At 41.7% G+C, this 20,562-nt stretch overlaps 1 protein-coding gene across 1 annotated transcript in view; it reads left to right on the top strand.

Moving 5' to 3' along the window:
* The window catches only part of LOC101482480 (protein unc-13 homolog A), a 30,177-nt gene that overhangs the window by 685 nt on the left and 8,930 nt on the right, over window positions 1-20,562 (top strand). The window contains exons 2-24 of the mRNA XM_076876543.1: window positions 3,825-3,854; window positions 4,057-4,156; window positions 6,401-6,518; window positions 6,609-6,732; window positions 7,398-7,468; window positions 7,639-7,693; window positions 8,089-8,118; window positions 9,397-9,610; window positions 10,920-12,008; window positions 12,163-12,265; window positions 13,530-13,573; window positions 14,558-14,636; window positions 15,182-15,256; window positions 15,365-15,584; window positions 16,250-16,477; window positions 16,667-16,808; window positions 17,019-17,188; window positions 17,358-17,473; window positions 17,998-18,161; window positions 18,365-18,518; window positions 19,683-19,751; window positions 19,984-20,073; window positions 20,422-20,556. Of these exons, the coding sequence (XP_076732658.1) occupies window positions 3,825-3,854; window positions 4,057-4,156; window positions 6,401-6,518; window positions 6,609-6,732; window positions 7,398-7,468; window positions 7,639-7,693; window positions 8,089-8,118; window positions 9,397-9,610; window positions 10,920-12,008; window positions 12,163-12,265; window positions 13,530-13,573; window positions 14,558-14,636; window positions 15,182-15,256; window positions 15,365-15,584; window positions 16,250-16,477; window positions 16,667-16,808; window positions 17,019-17,188; window positions 17,358-17,473; window positions 17,998-18,161; window positions 18,365-18,518; window positions 19,683-19,751; window positions 19,984-20,073; window positions 20,422-20,556 (3,620 nt within the window). The remainder of the gene's footprint in view (window positions 1-3,824; window positions 3,855-4,056; window positions 4,157-6,400; window positions 6,519-6,608; window positions 6,733-7,397; window positions 7,469-7,638; window positions 7,694-8,088; window positions 8,119-9,396; window positions 9,611-10,919; window positions 12,009-12,162; window positions 12,266-13,529; window positions 13,574-14,557; window positions 14,637-15,181; window positions 15,257-15,364; window positions 15,585-16,249; window positions 16,478-16,666; window positions 16,809-17,018; window positions 17,189-17,357; window positions 17,474-17,997; window positions 18,162-18,364; window positions 18,519-19,682; window positions 19,752-19,983; window positions 20,074-20,421; window positions 20,557-20,562) is intronic.

The raw sequence follows: 20,562 nt of genomic DNA, 5'->3' as shown, positions 1-20,562 counted from the left end.
CATGAACGGGCTCTTTGACTTTCTGTAAGCCCGGGGAGAACCGCTGCATCTTCTCCCGGCTCGCACTGTTGCGGTTGCCCGGTGTAAGCCTCCGTGTGTGTCATCCACTTCATTCATTCATGCGTGGGCAGTCCAAAGAGGAGGAGGAGGAGGAGGACGAGGAAAAGCCCCTGCCGCTGCCGCACCCCTCGCCTCCTCCTCCTCCGTTCACCGTGAGGGAATACTGGCTGTAGTCTGGAGGTGCGCGTCACTTCTGCGCGTTTTCCCTCAAGCGATGCGTCACCTCCTCCCACCAGACTCCCCGAAAGCACCTGATGCTGATACTGTTGCCTCTCCGCGCGATGAATAAGCATCTGCTGTGATTGCTCATAAGCTGGAACCTCCAGCTTCACATCCAGGGCGCGGTGAACGCACACGAGGAGAGGATGAGAGAGGCGGGGGGAGATTTTACAGCGAGACACGCGGTTGTTCTCAAGTGCGTTTTTGGCATAATTTGATGATAGATTGGGGCTGAATCAGCAAAAACTTGCCACCTCAAAAAACCCAAAACTGTTTAAAAACTGTAGTCAATAGATGGAATTTAAGCAAAATTGGTGTTGAATAGCAAGTTGTCCTCTAAGAAAGTTCCAGCCAGGGCTCTCAGTGTCTTGTAATTATTCATCTACATTGCTCTGGTCTTTAAGATGCCATGAAACATGAAATGAAACTGAAGCTTTCAGTTTAAAGTCATTCCATAATAATTTAATGGGTACCTGCTTTCTCCTTTTTACATAACTTAAAGGTGACGTTTAAAGAAAGCCTAGATGAGCCTACATGCACAAGTGCACTACTGAATATTTGTAATTTTTACTTGACTATTGACTTTTATATCAATTCTCTAAAGCTGTGACTAATACAGCCTCTAAAACAGATCAAGGGTTGGGCTGTAGTGTAGACATACAGTGTAGGTGAGCTCTAGGCAGCTGTCAAATGTGTGTTAGTGGCAGCATAAAGACAAAAGAGAAGTTAAGTGGTTCGTGAAGTCACCTTTGATATGGCAGGCCCATTATGGATGCCAGCCCACCACATCTTGTCCCACCGGGTCCACCCACTGAGTGTTCCTGCTCTGAGTCAGTCCCAAGTGTCATTAAGACGCTGAGCGTTATTCATTCATAAACACTGGCTGCGGCTGTCAGTGTTGTAGTCTACGAGACTTGGCAGCGGGCCCTTTTTCTGTTCCGCTTACATCATTCATGCTTACCTGACTGGAGCTATTTCTGGCCTCCACAGTACTTCATGCCTCTCAAATAGGCAGCATTTCTTTGGCGCATCTGCCGACCAAGCAGAATTCAGACACTGATACAGATTAACTCTGAAAAACTTGGCTTCTTTTCCAGCAGATAGCCCACATACTGTACTCTGAAGTCCACTTATTCTCCCTGTCCTCTCGATTTGGACACTAAATCAGGGACTGACACTATCAGCAACTGCAGGGGCTGCTGCAGATCTCATGTATATGTGATGCTTCAGTATAAAGCACTGTCTGTCTGAGTCATGTCATCCCTCGTTTCTGTCACTGGATGGCTGAACTCAGCTCACATGATGAAAACTGCTGGCATATCAGAGATACATACCAAAAAATAAATAAATAAATAAATAAAAAATGTATTTATTGTGGTGACAGCTGAGTTGGCGTGCAGCTGTGATGAAATGTTGTTTGCAGAGTATTTCTCATCATAACGCTCACTGTCAGAGAGATTTATGATTGCATGCTATCATTAAGCTTTAGCTTTCTGCCACTGAAAATCCAATTCACTTTTTATTGATCCTTCTTTTACATACTGCTGCTTTTCCAGGGCCGTGTTAGTGTTGACATTAAAACACAGCAGGAGGCAGGCTCTGATGGGGTCTTCCCAAACAATGTGAAGATGTAACATTGAATCAAAAATTTCATTTTCGGTTGTCTTTTACAGACATCAAAAGGAAGCAGAGTGTCAGGGCAAAACAAAAAAAAAAATCAATGTTATTGCAAATATGATAACCCATTGTTTGGATATTTATTTGTGTTTAGCAATAAGAATGGTGGTGGATCTTAACATTACTCTCATTGCTGCAGGTGTGTGCGAGCAAGCGTACACACCTGCTGATGTAACAGCGTGCCACTTGAGTTTTTGTGTGCGGCACGAAAGAAGCGAGAAATAGAAACATACAAAAAATAAAAATAAATGAAAGTGCTCTGCTGACTCAGAGCAGTTTTTATTTTATGGTGGTTGGTTTCTGTGTGGACAAGCCTGTGGAGAGTATTGTGAAGTAATTTGTGAATTGGTGTTAAAATAGTTTTTGTTTTAAAGATCTGGTTGCATAATCTAGCGAGGCGTTTTATTAACATGTGCACACACATGTAGTGTGGGGATCTGCATGGAGGAGAGCGAGTGGGTAGTGGAGCATTAAAAATGTATGGGCGTTACGTCAGGGCTGGTAAAAAGGTGCTGCAGAGAGAGAGAGAGAGAGAGAGAGAGAGGAGAGCCTGGGCTTTAACTGTATACTGAAAAATCACACGTGGTGAAGGTGGAAATGTTCCCTTTGAAAGCTTGTACAATAAACCACAATCAAGCCATATAACTGAGCTCCTGCATTATGTTAAGGACTTCATAATTAAATCACTTGCTTTATATGTGCACTGTGTCTGCTACTGGGGAATTAATAAAATTGAATAAACACAATTAATAAAATTCTAGTTTGGGTTTCAGTTTAACCCTTTCCACCCTGCAAGTCCCTGTATCAGGACCATATACAAGCCCATTTTACCTAACACTCACACTCCGATTGATGCACCAGGGGTAGCTTGTGGTTCAGTATTTTGCCCAAGGGTATTTGGACGTGCAGACTAGAGAAGCTGGGCATAGAACCACCATCCTTCTGATCAGTAGACGACCCGCTCTGTCTCCTGAGCCACAGCTATCATTGGGCAACACAGTGTTTTTAGTGAATACACCTTACTGATTTAACTTGGTGCGTGATGACTCAGAAGCAACACCGTCGTGCTTGATTTCTGTCGCATCAGATTCTGTAGAGTTGCAGCTCAGCAACAAAAGCACTGCCTTTTAGGCTGAAGTAAAATTCTTAGAGCAGAAAAGTAGTGAAAATAAAAACAACAAAGTAAAACTAAATGGGAAAGGAATTAAAAATGACTTACTAAATGTATTTAAAAAAATTGATAGAATATCATTTGTCTGAGGCTGCTCATTGTTGTGTAATTGGAAAGCTCATTAAGTGTTTTCTGCATGTGTTCTTTCTCAGACTAAAAGGAACTGAAATTAATAGGATGCATTTTATGGGTTAATATGCTGTAGTGTTACTGCTCTAACCCATGAACTAAAATGAGACTGACATCTGAGCTCTATCCCGTCCGTGTATTAGCATGTAGATGCGTTGTATTTGCCGTTTCTGTATCCCACACTGATGAAACTCAGCAGGACACCCGTGTTTTTCATTGCCAACTCGGCTGGAACTTATAAGCACCGAGTTCAAGTCTGGATCATTAAAATTTAGCTTCCCTGAGTCAAGACTTGAGCTATTTGTGTAAAATGTGGATGTTTGCTGTGCAGTCGTCAGTATGCGAGGCTATTTTTTTCTTAATCTAATAATGCGATTAATTTATGCAGTAATTTGTTGTGATTTCATGTTATGTGTGTTTTACTAAAACTCACACTGTCATTTCTTGTGCATCGCAAGCATCCCCGTGTTGTCCGATTTCAGTGCAAAAGCTAAAAACAGAAGACACATTAGCATGGCAACAGATGGTGTTCCTGTGTGTCACTGTGTCCCTCTCTGTGTTTTCACAGTGAAGAAAGCCAAGCTGGATGGACCCCAAGGTAAGACCTGGGATCCTGGAAGTAACATGAGGTGCAGGGGCAGAGATATAAGTCTTTAAAAAGACTGAGCACACATTGTAAAGTCAAAGAATAGAGGGACAGGAAATCTGTTATTGTGTAGGAATACAGTTGAAGAGAGGGAGACTACCTTATTGTTTTCCATTTTAAAACACCTATTTCTTCTTCCCTTTCTCCTCAACAGAGAAGTTCAACACTTACGTGACTCTAAAAGTACAAAATGTGAAGAGCACAACCATCGCTGTCAGGGGCAACCTGCCCAGCTGGGAGCAAGACTTCATGTTGTGAGTCCTTTGTCATCTTCTGACAAAGCTTCCTCTCTTTCTCCTTCTGTACTCTCCTCTCTCTAACTGCATTCTCTTTCCATCCTCCCATCACACTCTCAACTCCAGCTACTTGAGTGCTTTCATGATGTTTTTCTTTTTTAATCTCAGCTTTTCTCCGGCCCTCTCCAGTTTTTCAGTCCATCCCAAGTGCCCTTTATCCCTGTATTGTTTCAAATATCTCTTCCTCTCTGCCTACAACTGCCTCATGCTCTTTTTCATCTGCTCTCCCTCGATACTTCTGCCCATCTCATCCTTATTCTCAACCTTGGCTCCTTCCCAGCCCCTCTCTCCTCTCCTCTTCTCTGTCATTTCCTCTAAACACAAATCCTTGTTATTCATTTTTTCAGCCTCTCCTCCTCATCCTCTCTGTATTTTATAGTCACCCCAGCACCCCTCATATTCACAGCTTGCTTTAACAATCTTTATTCACTTTAAAATTAGTTTGTTTTGTCTTATTTTACTTAGGATGTAATTGGTGGTTTCAGCCAATAAAATATTACACAACACTGAGTATTTTTCATATAGAGTGATCCAGTGTGGTACTGACAGAGTGGCAGCATATGGGTGATAAATGGTGAGAATCACTTAGCATGTGGGATGCAGCAGGCAGGATTACTGCGGCGTCCTGTGCATCTGTATGATGGTCGGAGGCGTTGAGTGGTGTGCTGGGGTTGCATCAGTGAAGCTGCGTTATGTAATGTTTGGGCTGCAGAGAGCGCCTCATGCCCCCACTCAAACCGTCTTTAAATGACTGTGCCCCCTCAGTCACCACCATGAATCAAACAGGCACTTTTCTTAAAAGGAGTCACCACCGAGATGGGAAATCCACTCCCTCCATTTCTTAATTAAAGTTCCCGATTTCTCCCTCCAGGCATGCGATACAATCACCTCCTCCACTGCCTTCATCACATTCTTACCCTCCCTCCCCCTTTTTATGCCTCACTCTCACTCTTTTTTTCTGTCCTGCTGTCTTGTAAATGTTTTATGGTTCATGCTCACATCCCAAAGGAACATGTTTTAAATTTGTCATAGCGGAGCCCAAAAGTAATTACTTGTGTTTGTTTAATGTGGGGAAAGTATTCAGATTCATTACTTAAGTAAAACTACATGTAAAACAAAGCAAAAGTCATCCAGTACACTAGAATTTAAAAATTCTTAAGTGTTCATGGCAAAATAGACTTATAGTAAGTATAAATTGTAGACCTACACTCACTGGCTGCTTTATTCAGTACACCTGCTGAACTGCTTATTGACACAAATATTGAATCAGCCCATCACATGGCAGTAACTCAATACACTGAGGCATGTAGACATGATCAATATGACCTGCTGATGTTCAAACTGAGCACGAGAATGGGTGAGAAAGGTGACTTAAGAGACTTTGAAAGTGTGAAAGTGGCATGAAAGTGGTCTGTTGGTGTCAGAAGGGCTGGTGTGACTATTTCACAAACTGCTGATCTACTGGGATTTTCCCACACAAGCATCTATAGGGTTTGCAGAGAATGATCCTAAAAAGAAAAAAGCTGATTCACACAAGCTCGTCAAAACCCGACAACAGAAAATTGGAAAAATGTTGCCTTGTGCTGTAATAGTCTCAATTTCAGTTTAGGCTCATGATAGTAGCGCAATGGTGTGGGGCATATTTTATTAGCACAGTTTTGGGTCCGTTAGTACCAACTGAGCATTGTATACCCATCCTCTGATGGCTGCTTCCAGCAGGATAACACACAATGTTGTAAAACTCAAATCATCTCAAACTGGTTTCTTGAACATGACAGTGAGTTCACTGTCCTTCAGTGACCTGCACAGTCACTAGGTCTCTCTTCACCTTTGGGATATGGTGGAACAGGAGATTTACATCATCTGTGTGCAGCTGGCAAATCAGCAGCATCTGTGTGATGCTCAAGTATATCAGGCATACCTTTAAAAAAGTGGTTACGCAGGAAAAATATTTTATTTGACACTGATATGTGAAACAATGTGAAAGTGTCCTAATTTATAGTTACACAACTGTGCCATTTAATCTACTAACACAGGTTTTTTTTTAATCTGTTACAATGTTTTGCATTTTATAAGCTAATCATATGTTCCTAATGAAATAGTACAGCATTAGTCTCTTTAATACTCTTAAAGTCTATAGACGCATGCAATAGTCAAACTCTTTGTCTGGATTTTGGACTTGAATTTTCTTTGTCTTCACAGTGAAATTAACCGCCTAGACCTGGGTCTGACAGTAGAGGTGTGGAACAAAGGATTAATCTGGGACACCATGGTTGGCACTGTGTGGATTCCACTTCACAGCATCCGGCAGTCCAATGAGGTTTGACACTAACCACGATCACAACTTTAGAAATAGCTGTCAAGTGGTGGTTGAGGACTCTTCACTCAGTTTTATGTTTGTGTAATGCAGGAAGGTCCAGGGGAGTGGCTCACGCTGGACTCTCAGGTCATCATGGCTGATAATGAGATCTGTGGCACCAAAGATCCCACCCTCCACCTGGTTTTACTCGATACGCGCTTCGAACTGCCTCTAGGTGAGAAATCAATATTCACATCAAAACCAGAAACTGTCAGTTGGTGGGAAAAAAATGAGAATTTGAAATTACAGGAAGTCATCAATCCTGTTGGCAACCGGGGGGATATGGAGCAAATAAATTATGTCTGTTGGTACATTTTCACAGCAAACAGTGATAAATGAGGACCAATAATTTCTGACTGATTAATTAAGCTGACCTACTTTTCAATTCTATGTTTGAGAGGACGTCGTGTGCAGATGTGTGTCATGGAGGGCAGTGTTTGTGCTCTTCTTTTCTCGGTGATCAAGCTGTGTTCCACTTAGCATTGATTAGGTGTCATTTTCATGCTGTTTCCCCTTCCTGTAGTCAATATTGCACACCTGACTCCACAGTTTGTGGACCTGACCTATTTATAGGTACTTGGCTTTAGACCTGTAAGTGGAGGAGGGCAATTTTCAATGTCACTGTATCCTAGTTAGACCAAAGTTTCCAATCTCAATAATATTTACGGATGGCTTGTTATACAATACTTTGTCTTCATTTGGGTCGCCTTTCATTTGTGACATAGAACAAAACAGTTCTTATGCAGACAGTCCTGTGAAAAACTATTTTAAGTGCTTATTTAGGAGAAGCTCTGTTTTTGCTGTGTTTGTAAGTGAGCCTTTCTCACTGGTTGTTTGCAGATATCCCAGAGGATGAAGCACGGTACTGGGCCAAAAAACTGGAGCAGCTCAATGCCATGAGGGACCAAGATGTAAGCTGTTACCCAGTTTGATTTAATAGCCCTACGGCACATCCGTACTTTTTAGGAACAAGCCAACATGATTAATTGGGGGAATATTTTTCAGTTTATGAGATGAAATCCAACATTTTCTCCACTTCTGTTTCATTATTTTTCAATTATCCTCACGGTCTCGGCTCCAGTATTCATACCAGGAGGAACAGGAACGCCCTCTGCGTGTGCCAGGAACCCAGTGCTGTAAGTAACCCGTCGCTGTTTTTACAAATCAGTTTGTGCTTAACAGGAGAATTATGTGTCTAGCTTCAGAGATGTAATTAGTTTAAGATCAGCATGTGCATGGTGCATATAACCACACGAGGGTTGTTGAGCATAAGATGGGGAAAAGGGCCCGGATATCTGCACTGTAAAGAGATCGATAGCGTTAGATATCCAGAGGCGAGCTCCTCCAGAATCCTCTGTGTTTCGACCATTAACTCCGTCTGCAAGGCTTGCTGAGCCAGCTGTCTGGAAAGGCTTTCCATTCACCACCTCCATCTTGGAAATTTGAAGTGTTTAATGGCACGGAATCATGTTTACGTTTTAACACCGGTATAATTCATAATCAATACTGACATCCTCCTGTTTCCCTGCAGGTAACTGGAGTCTGTGGGGAGACCAACAAAGTAAGTGTACATACACTCACACTTTCTAAATTGCTTTGACTCTGCAATCCATCATTAGATTTGAAATCAAGCAATATGATCAATGGAGCGCTGACTTTGAGCTTCAATTTGAGGTCGTTTTCGTGTAGTTGTATATCGGGTGAACTGTGTTGGAGTGATTGTGATTTCAGCCACCTCTGAAAGCTGTGAGGCTATATTAAATTCCATATGTGGTAGTCACAGCAGTACAAACAAATATCTACTTCCAGTAGCAGTGTTACTTGTTACTGCAGGTAATAAACAGACCTTTGTTTACGGCCATGCTGGTAAACAAAAATGACTTCAATGACAAAGTTTACATATTATTTCAAGTAATTTCGATGAACTAAACTTTTAACATTAGTTACTATTTTATTTATTTATTTTATACAGTGATTGAAAGAAAAAAAAAATCAGCATCTCATTGTCCGGACATTCAAATCTACACAAAAAGTCTCCTTTGTCTCGCTTCCTTCCTGACTATCGCTTTCTCTCTCACTGTGATTAGCAGATGGTGTTATATAAGTGCCTTTCAGACTCACCCACACAACTGCAGCGATTCATCTCTCTTCACTCAGATTTTAAAAAAAGGAAAAAGCAGGGAGTGGGGTGTGATGATGGATGCTGAGCTGATGGAGAGGGGAGAAACAGGCAAAGAGAGAGAGAGACGGGGGGCACACGTGGGGGACATGAAGTTTGATGCCTTTAATTAGTGTTTTTACATGCCCAGGCGGATGAAGATGAAGGTGCGAGCGGTGCAGCGGCTGCCTCCATCAGTGGCTTTCAGAGTGCAAAAGATGATGGATAATGATGAATGATTAATAGATAGCTGGTTTCTCTTTCGACTGCTTCAGCACTGTTCAAGTCGGTCATCACTTCCCTCTGGGATTTTTAATCTAATCCAATCTATGGACACCACAGAAAAGTAAAGCGTCCCCTCAGCAAGCGGCATAGATTTACATTCGGCTATGACGGGAGGGTGAGAGGGAACATGCTGATATTCGTCGTGTGCTTCATGTTTCACTTCACTTTGAATGGCCTGCAGTTTATGGGTGTAGCTGGGGTTCAGCGGCTCATCTTTATTATCTGTAATTACCATAGTGTAAAAAATTGGTTTAGTGCTGATTAGAGCCTCTTATCTCTATACCACATGACGGTTTCATTATTTTCATGGTAAATTATTCTGAATTTCTTCTTCCGGCTATAGCAAATTGTGAAGTTTTTTTTTTTCTTGCTATGAATGTGTGTGCTCCTCTGTAGATGAAGACCCAGATAGTGCTGTGGACGACAGAGACAGCGACTACCGCAGTGAAACCAGTAACAGCATCCCCCCTCCCTACTACAGCACATCCCAACCCAACGCCTCTGTCCACCAGTATCCTATCAGCCACCAGCACCGCAACTCCAGAAGCTTCTCTTACCCTCGCTCTGGCAACAGCCATGACCTCGACTACCACCATCAGAGGACTGTCAGGTGTGTTTCTGCTTTGGTGTAGGTGTGTCTGTCCCAACAGTACCATGGCTGGCAGATTAGATGTGATGTTTAGTTCAGCTATAACCAATTTTGTCGCAGACGTTTTGATCTTCTATAGTAAGAAAAGACACAGGGGATATTAAAAAAAAAAGTATTTTTCCAGGTGCCTCAATAAGCCACGACAATATGATAATGGCCTGCATGAACAATACCTGGCACCTAAGTGGAAATCAGCCATGAATCATTCATGAATCATTCATTAATTCATGTCCGCCTGTGTTTTTCCTGCTGTGACAAGTCAGAAAGTCCTGTTAATGACTCAGTACAGTTAATGAAAATGTTCAGTCTCTTTGGTGCACATGCAAGCCTTTCATTGGTTTTTTCAGACAAAAAGCTGCATCTGTTTCAGAGTTGTTTACAACACTGTTAGACCTCTCAACATTTACATATCTTCCACAGAGTTAGAATGAAAATATACATTCATCCACACTCTGCTTTATGAATTATTCAGGTGGCAATCTCATGGTCAATACTGCACATAAGATTAGCTGTCTCTGTGAGTGTATTGGACAGGGCAACCTCCTCACATCCCCGCACATCCTTCTTCATCTCTTCCTCTCAGCTCTCTGCACTCGCTCCCTCTCTGCACTTTTGTTTTGTCACCGTGCTCACCATCCCATCTCTCTACCCCGTCTGCCTCTCCCTCATTCATCCTTTTTCTTCTCTGTGCCTCTATTTTGTTTTTAATAACCCCATTCATCAAATAGCATGAATAAGTTTTCCCCATTTGTTGCATTTCTTGATGCTTTTTTCATTTTTCCTTGGTCAGCTTTCTCGGGGCCTCATACCTTTCTGTTCTGCTCTATTTCTTGCTACTTGTCTGGTACTCTTGTATCCCTGGTGCTTTTCATTGATTAGCCATCAGCATTATTTCAGGCGGCCTCAAGACATGTAGAAAAGGTATTTTGTTGAGCTGTCTAGCAGTGTATCAGCCATAAAGGGCTCTAATATAGTGCTCTATAAGCATTTTTAAGATAATAGTTCATAGAGGGATGGTAAACCATTTATTCTACATATGCCTAGATACTCACTAATATACATGTAATAATAGCATAAATTATAGTGTATGTATGTTTATTATAAAACTGTCAACCTTTTCTTAGTACCTTGGGTACTCTCCAGGCAATGCTGTCTTGCATTTTTATATTTTTCTCTTCTCTTCTCTTCTCTTCTCTTCTCTTCTCTTCTCTTCTCTTCTCTTCTCTTCTCTTCTCTTCTCTTCTCTTCTCTTCTCTTCTCCTCCCTCCAGTCCCACTGGGAGCTATGCATCATCTGCAGAGCTCAGCCGGTGCAGCAGTCAGCTGAGCGAGGAAGACTACGGTGGTGAGTACGGGGAGAGGGACCTTTACGATGAGAATGACTCCTACCATTCCTGTCACTCCTCCGTTAGCTATAGTAAAGGCTCTCCAGACTGGGACCCTGATGAGACTCAGGGGGCGTACAGCGATGAAGGTGGCTACAGCAAAGATGGAGGAGAAGAGGCTGCTCTGTATGAGGAGGATGACGGAGGACTGTTATATGAAGGAGAAGAGGAAGGCCTCTATGAGGATGAGGAGATGATGTATGATGATGAGGATTTGTACAATTTGGATGGGACCCTCAGTGAGGACATGGAACCTCCCTTCACTCCCACTCCAACCTCAACTGCCCCTCCAGCACTTGATGTACCCAACTCCAGGCCCCCTCTAGAGAAGCAAAACTCCCTGCACCAACAGCAGCCTCCTGCTCAACCCTCTAACCAGTCCAACCAGGCTCATTCTGCTGGTATGGCACCAACAACACAGTCCCCTTCTGGTCAACAAACAGCCCAACCGCCCAAACAACCCCAGACCCAAACACAACCCCAGCCGCAGCCAGCTCCTTCTGCCACGTCCTTCTTCTCCATGGCCAAACCTCTAACAGCTGCTGTCACAGGATTGGCTTCCAGTTTCCTGTCTTCTGTCCCCACAGCCCAGCCAGCTCAGTCTCACCCTTCACCTTCAGCTGTATCTCAGCAAAACCATTCTGCTGCAGCTAACTCTGTCCCTCCATCTCACCCAGCCACTTTGGCTAACTCAGCCCCTGCTGCATCCCAGCCCCCTTCCAAAGCAATGGGCCCTTCATCTGAGCAAACCCCATCTAATCTCAATGATCTGGCGACCCAGTCAATGTCATTTGAAGACCAGGCTCCCATGGTTGAGGAGGAACCATGGCTAGAGCAGGAAACAATGCTGGAGAAGGAGGCCAGAACCCCTCCCGCACAGAATGAAGAGATGATTCCCATTGAGCAGAAAGAGGAGAATTTTGAAGAAAGCAGACCCGTGACCCCAGATGAGGAAAAAGAGATGCCACCTGAGAGGTAGGATTGAAGGTTGAATGGAAATAAGATCAATTCACTGAATCAACAAAAAAAAATCAGAGCTGAAAAGTTGTTTTCACAAAGATCTTTTCAGCTGAAAACAACTTTTCTTCAGCTGAAAAAAGTCAAAAAATGTTGTTGTTTTTTCTTTTAGTCCTCCAGTAACAGAGGAGCCCAAAGAGCCAGTTGATCCAGCAGTTAGAGCCAAAGAGAACTGGCACAGACTCTACAACAAGGTCTTAGAACAACTCCGGGAGGTAAGTGCACCATTTACTCCCAGTCTCAGCTCTGACCGAGCCACACCCTTCCAGCCTCACTGCAACAGTCCACTCAACTGAGCTGTGTGCCTGATTCAGCTCCACCCAGTGATATCAAAAATACACCTCAGTTCCAGGGACTCTAAAGTGTCTACCAGGTCTCTGAAATATGTATGCGCTATCCATTATTTATGTGCAGAGGCAGGGTACATACACTAACTTCTTGAGTTCTGTTTTGATAGTGTTTTATGCAGACTTAATGTGTTTCATATTCTATAATTGATACCTTTTTGGCTTCCTTAAAAATAAAAATACTTGGCAGGGAGCAAACTTCATATTTTAGCCTGGGTGCAGCTCCACACCACTGCTTGACAAGAACTGCATGGCCTAGCCAGATACATTAAGTTTTGCTTGGTCGGTTTTCACTTGCATATTTTATTTATATATTATGTTGCTGTTCATTGCGTTTGAATTCAGTTGTGCAGAGAAATAATCACTTGCTTCAATGTTTATTTTGATGTGTGTTGCATTATGTTTTTGTACATTTGGCTTCCTTCCCCTCTCTTTATTTTGATTTTTTTTGTTTGTTTGTGCCAACCCGCTTTGTTTTCTTTCCAGTTTCATGTCATTGCCATAGTGACACTCACATGCACTTTGCTCGGCCATCATTGGAGCATGCTGACAGGTAGGTACAGCCTGAACGTGTTGCTTGAAAGACAGAAGGAAATGCGTCCTGCTGCATATCTATATAAACAGACACCTTCGCTTCGTTCATTCATTTTTCACAACAATTTGACCTTTTTTAGTTGTATCTTTCAAGAGCTGAGCAGTTTGCATATGTGACATAAATTAATTGGCTTTCCAGAAACACCTTTGAATTGAACGTTTACATAAATAAGAGTACTTTGCATAGCTCCATAATCCATAGTAATTTACTGACTAAGTGGTTCTTTTGGTTCTAAATTCTGCTGCCTATAGAGTAAATGCCTTTGTAAACGCCATTATCTTTGTTTCACAGCTGTACAAAGAGCACACTAACTCTGTAATTTCTCTGACCCGCCCTCCTTCAAACAGTGATACAATAATTCAAAATGGGATGGGGTTTAAATGTGAAGAGTTTAATTGAGCACTTTCATAATCAGATAACTTTCATTATGGTGATGCAGCTGTATTCATGCAGCATATTAAAGGAAAAGAAAACCCTGTAGGGACAAACTTCAGATGTCTTTTTTCTTCTTTGACATTCCTCCTCTTTCTCTCTCAGGCTCGAGGAGAGACGTCCAACTCGCTGTGGTTTGGTAAAGGAGGGTGAGTCGTTTATGTTCTCTTACATGACATTACATCAGACAGTGTTTCAGTTAGGTCAAATAATATATCAGCAATTTTACAAAGTACATGAGAAATTTGAAATATTATATAACTTTTTACAGGTAATAACTGTTTCCTTTCCTTTGAAATACCTAGACATTAAAGTGAAGCCACTCCATAACATTAACACTGTCTGAACCCTGAAATGTACAGTACATTGGCAAATATTGTTTATTTTTCCACAAAATTACCAAAAATTTATGCAGTAATAAAAATTACTAACAGAATAATTTATCTCTTTTCCTGTAAATTTTCTTACACACTACTTAAATGTACTCACAATATAATTGTTTCTTTGTTTCCTGATGTGTTAGCCCTGTTATTCTAGTAAATTTACCCTTTAAGTATTTGTAGGTAATTATTTTGTCATTTCAAGTAAAGTACATTAAAATTCCATTTAATTACTTGGGAAGTATGCACCTCAAGTACAATTAAAGTTATCCTCAGTTCATTGGTGAAAGAATCCTTTAGTGTTTTAGCTTGACAATCCTTTTTTTTTAGCCCAGAAATGTTTCGTTCTGTTTTATCGAGGCTCGTTCAGCTTGTGGCATTAAGCCAGTCAGCACTGAACAGCTCTGGGGTGCCCCGACTTGGCTGGCAGGTCGTTTGTAGATGAGGGAGACGTCAGAGCTCAACTGAAGCTTCATGCTGAAGAAATGCTACGTTAGCCAAATAGAAACCCAGCAGTTAATGCTAGGTGTGTGGAGTGTCATGCCCACTATTTTATACAAAGCAGCCGCTGTAATTAAACTCCCCAATCAAGTCCTTGAGAAGTCCTTGACTGAGCATTAAAAAGGACTGAGATAAATCCATCACCCTCTTTGTTCCAAATCTCAAGTTTATAGTAAAGCATTTTGATTATAAAAATATAAATACTGATGAGTATATGCATAAATATTTTACTGTTTATTGTTCAACTTACAGAATGGGAGGTGCACTATACAGTATTGACAGCATGCCCGACCTTCGCAAGAGAAAAGCCATTCCTCTAGTCAGAGATCTGGTGAGAACATTAACACACACACGTGCACAAACACGCGGACACACACATGTAATAAACCCCACACTAAGAATCCTTTTTGTGTAGACACAATTGATTTCTGTCTACGATCTTTCCTCTGTCATTGATTTACTGTCTTTTATTTTGCGTTGTAGTTAGTTTTTCTTCCTCTTACCTTATGCATGATTGAACTTCTACTTTTCTAGTTCACCTGTTTTTATAATCAAAAGTAAATTTACTCCACCTGTAGCCAGTTTGATTGCTGTGCTTTGTTTGCTGATAAATGCTGCATAGCAGTAAATAAGAGTTCAGGAAACATACTTGTACACACACAGATCATTTAGATTCTGATAGCTCACTGTTTTAATATCCCTAACTTTGCTCACATCTGTTTTTGTCTCCTTCCACTCTGCTCCTGTGTTTAATCATTGCCTGATATCTTTAGGCGATGGTAAGTGTATTTTATTCATCAAAGAAATCAAATATTAGGATCTATGCAGTTGCTCCACACTTGAAAACATTTTTTTTGTTTGCCGTCTCCTCCTCAGTCTCTGGTGCAGAATTCACGTAAAGCTGGAATCACCTCAGCCATGGCCTCCACTACTCTCGGCAATGAGGAGCTGGTGGGTTTTCCTCCACATGTTTCTTTGTCAGTTTTTTTTTCAGGACCTTCAGAATTTAATAAATAGCTGGACTTAAACATATGTTTCTTTTCTGTGTGGCACTTGCAGAAGATTCATGTTTATAAAAAGACCCTGCAGGCTCTGATCTACCCCATCTCCTCCACTACACCACACAACTTTGAGGTGTGGACAGCCACCACTCCCACCTATTGCTATGAATGTGAGGGACTACTCTGGGGCATCGCACGTCAAGGCATGCGCTGCTCAGAGTGCGGTGTCAAATGCCACGAAAAGTGCCAGGATCTGCTGAATGCCGACTGTCTGCAGAGTAAGGCCACACAGATTTTGGCACTCGTGCGGACAGGCATAAAACATACACATCTTTCTATTGCGCATCTGCACACACCCAAACTGTTTTAGCTCCTCCTGTGTATCCTTCTGCCCGATTGACATCCCATTATTCTTGTCCTCTGTCCACTCTCACATTCTCCTCCCTCTTCCTTTCCAATTTATCTCCTGAGTAATGTGCTGTCATACCCCTGCCCTTTTTTGCTCTCCCTTCTCCCCATAGGCTTTGCATCCATACTGCTTTGTCTAATTTAGTTTCACAAAGAGTGACTTATCCAGTTCCCATCCTCATCTTAGAGTCAGTCTAGGCGATGCATAATTCATTTCTTCTGAGTCCAAAGATTCTTATAAGATCTTGATCCTGGAAACATTTGTTGATCTTTTTACAGTTACTTGACTATCTTGTTTTTCCCGAGTAGATCAATGGTTAAGTGGAGTCAGTCTCTGTCATTGTTTGAGGGAATTTAGGGGTTTGACTCCTGGCCAAGAAATGTCTTTCTAAATTGATCTGATGCTATCTTAACTTGGTGCCCAGTTTTAAGGAAATATATTGCAGTGACTCAGATATATTCCCTTCCCAACATATTCCCACTATCAGCTATTCGTTGTGCATCCCTTCATTCATTTTTTTTCCTGTCTATTCAGGAGCTGCAGAGAAGAGCTCCAAGCATGGCGCAGAGGACCGGACCCAGAACATCATCATGGTCCTAAAGGATCGCATGAAGATCAGAGAGAGGAATAAGCCAGAGATCTTTGAGCTAATCCAGGAAGTGTTTGCCCTCGACAAAGCAACGCATGGCATGCAAATGAAACAGATCAAGCAAAGTGTGCTTGATGGGACCTCCAAATGGTCAGCTAAAATCAGCATCACAGGTACAATTGAATATACATTTATATATTTACCTGAAATAATTGTTGAAGGATACATGTTTGGAGATGTAAAGCCCATAGATGCAAGTTTGATTTTTATTTTCAGAAGCTGTTTTCTCTTTTTCTTTCTTTTGTAAGAGAGTTGAAAAGATGTTTTTATACATTTACCTTTGTCTCTCGCCTCTTGCTCAGTGGTGTGTGCCCAGGGCCTTCAGGCTAAAGACAAAACAGGCTCCAGCGACCCTTATGTAACTGTTCAAGTTGGAAAAACCAAGAAGAGGACAAAGACCATCTATGGTAACCTCAACCCTGTGTGGGAAGAGAGCTTCCACTTGTGAGTTCACTAGAAAGCCTATCATAAAAGTTTCAAATGCAAATGATATCTTATTAAAAGTTGTTGAAAATTAAATTTTTATGGTTTGTTTTTATGTCTAAGGCCCACGCAGTAGTTGTAGTTTATTTGGACTAATTTCCCCCACCCTTTCTGTATTACAGTTGTCAACTTTTTATGTTTTCCACCCGTTTGTCCCCCTTCTTCATCCAGTGAATGCCACAACTCATCTGACCGCATCAAGGTCCGTGTGTGGGATGAAGACGATGACATCAAGTCTCGTGTGAAACAGAGGTTCAAACGTGAGAGCGATGACTTCCTGGGTCAAACCATCATCGAAGTCCGCACTCTGAGCGGGGAGATGGACGTCTGGTACAACCTAGGTGAGTTTTTGTGGGACAGGAGAAGAGGCTGAAAAGGGGATAGTGTGTTAGAGATGAATGAGAAGATCAACAAGTCAGTAAGAAATAACAGATAATTGAAGTGCTTGTCTGTTGTAGATAGGAGAAATTTTAGCCAACTAAGGGGACATTTCTTGCTTTCTCGTGACAGACAAGAGAACAGATAAGTCTGCTGTGTCTGGAGCAATTCGGATGCACATAAGTGTGGAGATCAAAGGAGAGGAGACGGTGGCTCCTTACCATGTCCAGTACACCTGTCTGCATGAGGTCAGTCTGCACAAACATGTGGTGGAAATCCTTTAACCTCCTAGGACCTGGCGTCCACATATGCAGACATCACATTTTGGGTTATTTAGACCAAAATACTCAATTTTGCTCTACAAGGGCCTGATATCCACTTACGAGGACATTATACTGCTACTGTTCTATCAAAATTTTAAACGAATATCCTCATATGTGGCTCTTATTTTTCTTAAAAACAAAAATAAGGTTAAAAAAAAAATCTGGTAATTCTTTGTTTTTACATTCATTGGGCCCCAATATGACCAAATATCAAAGAGAAATTAAAAATGCATGCCGTGGAAGAGTTCAGGTCTTAGGAGGTCTTTTTGGAATATTTTAATTATTTATTATATCAGATCCAGTCAGTTTACACAGACATAAATGGGCACATTTAGGTCTAATACTATCATTTTATCCTGCTAATTGCTATTTAACTGCCAGTGATAATGTAAACATTTTTATAGCTTAGTACATAAAATCGCCCTTACTTCCTCTTTGTATGTGTTCAGCATTTGTTCCAGTACACAACTGAGGAGCAAAACGGCGGTGTGGTAAAGATTCCTGACGCCAAAGGAGATGATGCCTGGAAGGTGTACTTTGATGAAACGGCTCAGGAGATCGTTGATGAGTTTGCCATGAGATACGGAGTGGAGTCCATCTACCAGGCCATGACGTTAGTATCCCAAACAGATCCACGAGAGCCAAATGTAAATGTTTGAAACGTGAAGTGCTGACGTGCTAATAAATGGTTTCATGAAGCACACAGTGCATCTAAATCTTGACCACACAGTGTATTTTCTTACCGTGCAATGCAGGAATATGAGATGAGAAGTAAATGTACTAAATCTTTGCCTTTTTGCCACATCCACCCCACAGCCACTTTGCCTGCTTGTCATCGAAGTACATGTGCCCAGGAGTGCCAGCCGTGATGAGCACACTACTTGCCAACATCAATGCTTACTACGCCCACACTACCCAGTCCTCCAACAATGTTTCAGCCTCAGACAGATTTGCTGCATCAAACTTTGGAGTGAGTCCCTGAAAGAGTTTGTCCTTTCTTATATGTGACTATACGCACATGGGACAATTTATTAGGTACACCTTGCTAGCACCAGTTTTGATATCGTTCTGCCTTCGGAACTGCTTTAATTTGTCATGGCACAAATTCAGCAGTGTACTGGCAACATTCCTCAGAGATTTTGGTCCATACATAATAATGATGCTATCTGTTGACTGTGGAAGCCATCTGAGTGCAGAGAACTCATTATCATGTTAAGAAACCAGTTTGAGATGATCTGAGCTTTGCGACACGGTGCGCAGTTAGAAAAGGATAGTTATGCTGAGCAACAGTACTTGGATAGGCTGTGGTGTTTAAATGAAATTCAGTTGGCAGGAGGACGCCAGAGTGTACCAAGAGAATGTCACCCACACCATTACACCTCCACCAACAGCCCGAACCATTGATAAAGGCAGGTTGGATCCATGCTTTCATGTTGTTTACACCAAATTCTGACACTACCATCTGAATGTTGCAGCAGAAATAAGGTCTCATCAGACCAGACAGTGTTTTTTCAGCCTCTGATTGTCCAATTTTGGTGAGTTTGTGTGAACTGTAGTTTCAGTTTCCTGTTCGTAGCTGACAGGAGAGCCACCCGATGTGATCTTCTGCTGCCGCAGCCCATCTGCTTCGAGGCTCAACATGTTGTGTTTTCAGACATGCTTTTCTGTGGAACATTTGTTTATTTGAGTCACTGTGGCCTTCCTATCAACTCAAAGCGGGCTGCTCATTCCCCTCCAACTTCTGGGATCAGTAAGGTGTTTTCATCCGGAAAACTGCTTTTATACCATTCTCTGTACACCCTGGAGATGGTTGTGTGGGAAAATCCCAGTAGTATTGGCTGATTAGATATTTGGGTTAACAGGCAATTGAACAGGTGTACCTAACAAAGTGGCCAGTGAGTGTATAGTGTAAGAGGAATTATATGATAATTTTAAAATCCTATGAGAAATAAGATAGCATCTCGCTTAAACACCCTAAAAAAGGACGTTAAATGTGTCGCTGCCTACTTTGTTAAACTTGTAATGAGCTGAATGTCATCAGATCCATCTTAACTTTGTTTAGTCAAATGGTTGCAAATAATCCTCCAGTCGTGTTACGTTCTTTCATTTTTTTTCTGCATCTTTTCCTTTGTAGAAGGAGAGGTTTGTCAAACTGCTGGATCAGCTGCACAACTCCCTGAGAATTGACTTGTCCATGTATCGGGTAATTACTTCTCTTATTTCTTTTAGAAAATGTGCTAAACAATTTCATTCTTAATTACACGCAGCTTACATAGTATCACAAGTGTCCCTGTTTGTCAGTCTCTTGCTCCTGATTTTCTGAGTGCATGCATCGTTTAAATAAGAAATAGCATGCTTTTAAGCTACTTCGACATAATATTATATATAACATTATATAAGTTATATTTTTTAATTAGTTCTGTTTGCGTTTTCAGAATAACTTCCCTGCCAGCAGTCCCGAAAGACTGCAAGACCTCAAGTCTACTGTTGACCTTTTGACTAGTATCACTTTTTTTAGGATGAAGGTAAGAATTTTCTTTTCTTTTCTTTCTTCTTTTCTCTTTTTTTCCTTCTAAACACATTAGAAAAATGTCAGTACTTTCTAGAAGCAGCCTGTGGCACAAACTGAGAATCAGCCTCATCAGCATAACCCTACATAACCCAACTTAAGCTATTAGCATGAAGCACTGTAATATGTGTGCGTGTGATCATTTTTGTGTGGCTGCTACTGTACACGGGTGCCATTTATGCAGCTCAGTGAGTTTACGGTTAAATTCCCAGTGAGAAAACCCTCCTGATGATGCTGTGTGTGCCTGGTAAATGCTTTGAGGTCTTTTCAGTTCAGCAATATGCTCTTTAATATTTGTTTTCAGGTCCAGGAGCTGCAGAGTCCCCCAAGGGCAAGTCAGGTGGTTAAGGATTGTGTAAAAGCCTGTCTCAACTCCACCTACGAATACATTTTCAACAACTGCCATGACCTCTACAACAGGGAATATCAGACAGACCCTGTGAGT

The sequence above is a fragment of the Maylandia zebra genome, linkage group LG18 (genome assembly GCF_041146795.1).
Source record: "Maylandia zebra isolate NMK-2024a linkage group LG18, Mzebra_GT3a, whole genome shotgun sequence".
In the NCBI taxonomy this organism is placed as follows: Eukaryota; Metazoa; Chordata; class Actinopteri; order Cichliformes; family Cichlidae; genus Maylandia; species Maylandia zebra.
This window is presented reverse-complemented; position numbering and strand designations above follow the sequence as displayed.